The sequence below is a fragment of the Musca autumnalis genome, unplaced genomic scaffold, assembly GCF_047663935.1.
Source record: "Musca autumnalis isolate F117 unplaced genomic scaffold, ASM4766393v1 scaffold_3, whole genome shotgun sequence".
Taxonomy (NCBI): Eukaryota; Metazoa; Arthropoda; class Insecta; order Diptera; family Muscidae; genus Musca; species Musca autumnalis.
Genome location: NW_027411866.1, coordinates 94456354 through 94464505, shown reverse-complemented (window position 1 = coordinate 94464505; position 8152 = coordinate 94456354). Strand labels below are relative to the sequence as shown.

General features: G+C 38.2%; 1 protein-coding gene across 10 annotated transcripts in view; it reads right to left on the bottom strand.

Annotated features, from left to right (window-relative positions):
* Positions 1 to 3080: 3080 nt before the first annotated feature.
* rut (adenylate cyclase rutabaga) overlaps positions 3081 to 8152 on the bottom strand; it is a 318097-nt gene continuing 313025 nt past the window's right edge. For 6 of the 10 annotated variants that reach the window (XM_073972872.1, XM_073972869.1, XM_073972871.1 and 3 more), the window contains 3 exons: positions 6198 to 7510; positions 5234 to 6123; positions 3081 to 3737 (listed from right to left, as the gene is read on the bottom strand). In XM_073972872.1, coding sequence (XP_073828973.1) covers positions 3346 to 3737; positions 5234 to 6123; positions 6198 to 7510 — 2595 coding nt within the window. In that variant the 3' untranslated portion in view covers positions 3081 to 3345. The remainder of the gene's footprint in view (positions 3738 to 5233; positions 6124 to 6197; positions 7511 to 8152) is intronic. The other 4 variants (XM_073972873.1, XM_073972876.1, XM_073972875.1 and 1 more) reach the window with 1 other exon arrangement.

Sequence of the window (8152 nt, the reverse complement as noted above, 5' to 3'; positions counted from 1 at the left end):
ACTGGTCAAAAGATTCTACCTTTGACGGAGTAAGCTCCGCAGAGCAAATAATTCGATCAAATATCAGTACGAATTTCGTATGCTTCGTCAGAAATCGTAAAGAATTCTGTATGTAGTAGTTAACATGATTTCAAAACGAAATGTCGAAGAGAAATCGGATCGATTTCATTCCAAATTCGTATCGGCACATTTGAGGGGAAATTTATATCAGACACTACGCTCCGAATTAGGATTGAAATCTAAACGACATAGTTGGAAAAAATTATTTACGAAAATCGAATATAAATCGGAACTTTTTTTCGGAAGATACTTCCGAAATTATTCAGACATGTTGGACATCCGATATTTGTTTTGCTAGATATGAAACTTTGAAAGATTACGTTGCCTAAGTCATGTTGTGGGAATGGGTCCGGCAAAAAATTGGATTCTATTCAAACCGAAGGAAATCACCTCAAAACTTAGTGTCTGTCAGAGATGGTCGATGTTCAGGTTTTCATATTTATTTTACTTCAATTGCTTTTATTCTTTTGCTTCACAAATCAACATTACTTCTCCAATTTTCGATGAAATGTTTTGTAATACTATCTTCAACTTGGTCTTTCCATCGGAGTTTTGGGGAGGATTGTGGCGGCATCTTAATCTATCCTATTGACATGATCCAGCCAATGCAATCGTTGTAGCTAGATACCTTCAACTATATCGATGTCGGCCGGCTGGTGCAACTCGTGGTTTATACGACATCGGTATTCACCGTCACTTAGATTTTTCGTACAATTTTTCTCCCAAACACGCCAAGTTCTTTCCCTTCTATATGGATTCGCATATATCTTTATATGTGGGATTTTATGTGGTCTGAGTTATTATTACATATATGTATATTATAACAGACATTTTTGTTGGGCACAGTAGGATTTTTTAAAGCTTTCAGACCATTATGTCAGGAAGTATGGACTTGGCTACGTAAAACATCATATCGCTGTACACATGACCACCGGGACTACACAAAACGGTTCTCGATTAGCCCTTACTAGGCGTTTGCACACAGACAGTATTGGCAAGACAATAGCAAAGATACAAACCATTTTCACCAATACATTCATACTTTTCTCTATACATATTTAAAAATTTATACATGTATTTGTGAAAAAGGTTTGTATTTTTGCTATTGTCTTGCCAATACTGGCATTTGTAAACACCAGGTTAAACTGAAGATAAGCTTAAATTTTGAACTTTTGTAAGGTAGGTACCCAAGGGTGTTGTCCTGCGCGAGGTTTCGGCCAAATCGGATATCATCAGTCATTTAATTTAGTTGGTGCCGGCAGGGGTCTTCTTTTGTACGGACTTCTCCCAAAGTACCTAAATGTGTTGTCCGATATAGACCTTCTTGGAACATGATTTACGTTTGCAAGAAATTGGGCGATGTGCAAGGTTTCGGCCAAATCGGATATCATCAGTAATTTATTTCAGTTGGTGCCAGCAGGCGTCCTCTTGTATGGACTTCTCCCGAACAATATTCTACCGATCGGAGGTATAGAATGAGTGGGAGTGTGATGGGAAGCATTCGAAGGATTGGACCTAGAAAGTCCATATTTGACCCTGATCTATGTCAGGATGAAATGTTATTAGAAACAAATTTTAGGCCAAGTCGATTGTTCCGATCGAGAGTTGGTTTCACGAAATTGCCCTGAAGGCCACAATTATCATTCAATCGATGAAAATATATACCAGTCCATTGTTGTGTGTAAAACACAAATCATCCAAAAAATGTTTGAAAATAAAAAATAAAGATAGCTCTTGGGGCACGGGTATATAAAAGCATTGCAGTAAAAAACATTATCTTTTTGGGTCACCCTAATGTATGTATATCACACTAACACTAACAGCAAAAATTCCTCTGTAGTCCCGATGAAACGAATATTTTGATACCAAATGAATTTGTTGAGATATTTATATAAAGAAGTTGTTAAAAAGTTATGGCGCCCAACGTAGACGTGCAGAAAAAAAACGTATCACAAAATGTACTTAAACGCAAAAACTTTGAGGATTTCCAAAATTCGTTACTGTGACTACTGCGTTGAAGGTGAGCTTAAACCTATTTGAAGTCAATAAAATAATTATCTCCTTTATAATTTGAAATTTAACAAGTTTTGTGGCGTCCAATTAATATCTGAATTTTAGATTCCAAAAAATCAGCATTGTAAAATAATAGCTTATCGTCTCGTGCTGTCTTATTATCGAGTTCTAATTGCCCAGAAAAAATACGCATTACAAAACTCCCTACTAACTCATTATTTTAACAAGGGCATGTCGTTCGAAATAGGTAGTTATTTTTTACCATTTAAATAATTAGTTAAATAAGTACTTACTAAAAGTCGTGACTACTTATTTAACTACTTATATAAGTGGTCAAAAAATAAATACTTATTTCCAGCGACATGCCCTTGTTAAAATAATGGGTTAGTAGGGGGTTTTAAAATGAGTATTTTGCAGGGTGCTATTTGTATTAAAGTGATTATTTGCCCCGCCCAAAGGATGGCTTCTAACACTGAAAGTGAAAATTAACCATATTCTGACACCGCAGAATCCCAATCACTTGCTCTACCTATGGACCTAAACACACAAAATAGCAAAAAATCTTAAAAAAATAAGAATTTGTATTATTTCTTTTGAGAGTTTTTGCTATTTTGACCTGAAAGGACCATTAGTGATTTGATCTTTGCCTCCGAAATTAAATTAAAATTCTTAACAGATTGGAAGATATGAGCCTGATAAACCGATATCTTTTGACATCAAGTTTTCATCTAACCCTATCACCCTGCGGTATCAGAATATTGTTAATTTACCATGCCTCAAAATAATACCAATACCATGCCTCAAAAATAGTGCAACACAATAATATTTTTTACAGTGAAATATGTTTAAATTTAACAATTTTGCGGTGCCCAATATTTTGTTATGCCACTCAAATCGAGTATTGAAAAATGAGACTTTAAAAATTTACCCAGCTCAACTATTTCCTTGTAAATGAATCCAAATTTTTAACATCAACCCTTCAGTTTCAAAAAAATCATGTTACTTGATTTTCCAAATTCACGGATTCACACTTATTTCTAATAAATTTCGACAAAAAATAGAAAAAAATATTAAAAAATCAATTTGCCTTGTTTTTTTCATTTTGGAGTTTTAAGTTACTACACAATAATAGCATTTTTTTTGATATCGTCTATTATCCGCACCACTTGCATATTACCATATGGGCGGTATATTGTTGGGTTTTCTTCTTGTTGTTGTACAATATACATATGTATCAGGAATAATAATATTAATAGGTTGCCTTGTTGTTAATTAACTTTGTTGTTGATGTTGTGGATGTGTGTGATGATGATGCTGGTGATTATTTTGTGATTGTTGTTGTTGATGCTGCTGCTGTTGTTGTTGCTGTTGTTGTTGCGATTGAGGTGGTCCAAACTTACTAGTTATCTTATTTGAAACATTAACAATAGCCATTTCATGTTTCGAATCCATATCACAATCATACAGACCACTGAGAGAATCTAAACTAAGAAGTCTTGAACTGGCACGACTTGATACTGACGTATCATCAACATCGGGAGCATTATATAAAGAATTGACATCGGATAAAGCACCTTCGGCATCGGTTAGACCAGCCTCATTAAGTAGTGAGATATTTTCTAAACCAGGTTCATCGGTTATATAGCCAGTAGATTCGGCACCGCCTGTAAAATGAAGAGACAATTTAAAATTAGATGAATTACAAATAAAAATACGTAATTTGACAGATATTATGAACTTCGCCAGGGAGAATCGCCATATCATTGAGTAGTTCATGTTTGGATAAAAGGCGCTCAATGTAGTTTGAGATATTCATATAAGGATGTGACTATACAGGCATGGCGCCCAACGTAAATGTGTGTCAAAAGTGTCCCGTTTTTGGCAGGGTTATTCCTTCATTGGTTGTTCATGTGGTTCGGGTTCCTCTGTGGCCAGATTCAAAAATTATGCACCCTGAACTGTTTGCGCCCATTAAGAATCAGGAGTTAGGTGAGTGGGATTAGCTGGACAACTAAACAAATGCAGCGTATCGTGAGGTCTAAGTTCAAGTGCAGAAAATGTCTTGGGCTACGTGTTGTTAATTCGGACCAATGCGAATTGAGGCATTGAATGCATCGTCGGGATCTTAATTGAGCTAAAACCATTTGCTTACCACAAACTATTGCCTATTGTTTTATAGGAGGACAAAGCAATGGTGCATCTATAGACCCTTTCAGGGAGAAAGGGTGCTTCTATAAGTCAACAAAAGGGTGCTTCTATAGACCGTTTCTGAAAGAAAGGGTGCTTCTATAGGTCCTTCTTGAAACAAAATGGTGCTTCTATAGGTCCTTCATGAAACAAAATAGTGCTTCTATAGGTCCTTCCTGAAACAAAATGGTGCTTCTATAGACCCTTCCTGAAACAAAATGGTGCTTCCTGAAAGAAAAGGTGCTTCTACAGACCTTTTCTGAAAGAAACAGCGCTTCTATGGACCAGTTCTGAAAGAAAGGGAGTTTTTATGGACCGTTTCTGAAAGAAGAGGAGCTTCTATAGGTCCTTTCTATAGGTCTCTCTATAGACCCTTTCTGGGGGCTTCTAAAGGCCCTTTCTGAAATAAAGGGTGGTTCCCTAGACCCTTTCTGAAAATAATGTTGCTTCTATGTATTTCTGAAACGAAAGAGTGCTTCTATAGGTCCTTCCTGAAACGTAAGGGTACTTTTATAGACCCTTTCGGAAAGAAAGATGCTTCTATAGACCCTTTCGGAAAGAAAGATGCTTCTATAGACCCTTTCTGAAAGATGCTTCTATACACCCTCCCTGAAACAAAAGGCTGCTTCTATAGAACCTTTCTGAAAGAAAGGCTGCTTACTAAAGCAAAAGGGTGCTTCTGTAGACACTTTCTGAAAGAAAGGTTCCTTCTGTAGAACCTTTCTGAAGGAAATGTTGCTTCTATAGACCCTTTCCGAAAAAAGGGCGCTTCTATAGGCCCAGTCATATGTTCACATTGATTTGGAATGTAGGTTCACCATTGTATTGGGGTTTAATCGTAAAACTTACTTTAAGAGCAGATTCTTTATAAAAGCCTGGTGAATTCTGTATATAGCCAGGAGGAAGTATATTTTCTGGCAAGTGACACCACAAAACACTAACTTAAATTCCACAAAATATGTTTTCAACTCACCTGTTGCCTCCTCACGACAATCATCATCTGACCACTCGGATTGACTTTCCAAATGATTCGAATCCATTGATTGATGATTATGATGTCCGGCACCATATTTGAGCTCATCATTTATCACATTCGTTTCCAATGAATCTAAACGGTGATCAGGGCCACCGTTTAACAAACCTCCATCACCATGACCAGCGGCAACGGCAGCACCACCACTTCCAACTAATGCCTCTTCGGGACCACATTCATGATCTTCATCGTCGTCCTCGTCATCATCATCATTTCCCAACTCCCCTTCACCTCTATAAACATCATCATCATCGTCGTCATCATCGCTACGATAATGATTTACCAATTCCGTGGGTGGTAATAGACGTTTCTTACGTACATCACGACCCACTTCATCATCTTCGAACTCTTCATCGGCCAAATTATCTTCGGTATCATCGCGTTCATCATCCTGATCCTGATTGTTGACCAAATGATGATGATTGTTACGGGTGGGACGTGAATGATGATTATTATGATTGTGATGATGATGGTGGTGGTGGTGATGATGATGATGCCGATTATAACGACCGTTCGATTTTGTTTCACCAGAATCCTCTAGCTGGTCAAGGCTTTCATGACTTTGATCATAATCTTTGGAACGTGGCCGTACTCTGTGACGATGATTGTGTTCTTTGGTTGATGCCTGCGATGATGACTGTTGTAGGTGGTGGCCTTGAGATGGCGGAGCTGCAGTTTGCTGAGGAAAATTGTTGTAGTTTGTACCATTGGTTGAAGTCGAGGATTTATTGGTCATGCTGTTGTTGTGATGATGGTGATCCATCATGGCCAGATTTAATTGATTACGAGTCTCGTGCAAAATTTCACAGGATTCGGTATCCGATGTTTGCCTATAATGTAATGAGAACAGTAGAAGGAGAAGCGTGGTGAAGTTATGAAAAGTTATTCTGTAGAATTTACTTACATTTGACTTGATTCTGAGGGATTTTTGTTGCGGGTTATTTCCTTTATAGCCTCTAAACCCACAGGATGTTTGGCAATCATAAAGCTTGTACTAACAGGTATCTTGGAACCCTGTCTCTGTCCACCAGTAGGTGAGTTCAGCTCTTCCAACATTGTAACTGCCATGGCGGTGGTAACATTCTTCAGATTATTGTTGCCACTGAGAGGTGTGCTACCACTTAAATTGCCATTACTACCCAAACTACCGCTGCCTCCAATACCGGCGGCCACATTTAGACCATTGGAACTTAATTTACTGTTACTGCCCGAATAACTGATGTCAATGTTGTTGCGACTGCTGCTGTTGCTGGTGGTGTTGCCACCCTCAGCATTACCCAAGGAACCAGAAGTAATATTGCCACCCGTTGATGATGAGGCAGTGGCTGCCGCAGAATTATGGTTATTTGCTAATCCTCTGGCTCTTGACGATTCATTTAGCAGTCTTTGCAACTCCCTCTCAAATGGTGACTTTGTGACATTCTGATTGCCACCGCTACCCGATGTTGCCTGTGAAAAGTTCGCCTTTTGACTTTGCGTCAAAGCCAAACGATCCTGATATTCAAAACTGTTGCAAGAATCTCCCTTGTTTTGGGTTGTGGTGGTATATTGGCCCTGACTCTCAGTGGTGGAACTGACCTCAAAGTCTTTTAAATTCGACATATCAATGACTGGTGAGGTCGGATCAACTTGTATATCGCATGGATATAACCATTGTAAGGCATTGCTGCCATTATTGCGACTGGCCATGTGATGATTAGTGGCTGCTGCTGAGGACGCTCCTACTCCTCCTGCTGCAGCTGTCATTAGACGATGCGGTGAGTCTTCTTCACCTTCACCCTCGGTGGTCTTGGAATAACTTTCATCCGAAGAACTCATTGAGGGTGAATGTGGTCGGGAGCTGAGATCGTCGGTGGAAGACATTTCACGACTCTCTTCCAGTTCGTTCGGTAGTTTTGGTAGTGGCTTCATGTAGGAGCGTAGAAGAGGGGTATTCTGTTTTAGACTCGTTGTTAATGTGGCAGGTTTGGGTGGTAGGGCTGGTAGTGGAGGTTGGGGTTGTTGGGAGTACAGAGGATATTGTTGGTGTTGTTGTTGCTGTTGTTTCGCTAGCAGTTGGGGTGGCTGTTGGTGTTGCAGTTGGAATTGTTGGATTTGGTGTTGGATCTGTTGTTGCTGTTGTTGTACAAATACATTATTGGGGCACATATAACGAGGCGGTTCATATTTAGTGGGTGTATGATGCATTTGTTGTTGTTGTTGCATGGAGGACATTATCTGGATGTTGTTTTTGTTTGGGTTAACACAGAGCATTTGTTGATGGCCAAAGAAGCATTGCAGTTGGTGGTAGTCACATTTCACAGAAACACACAGAGACACATAGACATATGTTTGTTTGTATATATAGAGAGAGACATGGATGAAGATAAATGGGAACCATCGTTTCGTTTGGTTTGTTGTTGTGGTGGTTGTCAGCATGCAAATGAATGTATGGGTATTTTTATTTGGTTGTATGGATAGATGCGAGCATATTATCATAATAAGGATATTATATTTACGAACGAGAAAAAGAGAACATAGAGAAAACGAAATGAAACATTTAAAGACAATTATTCACGAAATAATATACAAAAAAAACTTTATAACACAAGCTTATGATGATCATTTTTTAGACTTAAATCTAAAGATGCAACTAGGGGACGTAGCTGGGACAAAACAGGTTTTCAACAAACAGAATAATAATTTTTCTAATGCAACACATTATAAGGCATTTCATGGGACGAATGGTACAAGTAAATGTTTACACACTACTCGACGATTTTATTTGATCAGAGAAACAAAACATCGTTTTTTCATTAATTAAAAAAAATATTTTGTTGAATCATTTTTTCGTGAACTACACATTTTTTTAATATTTCC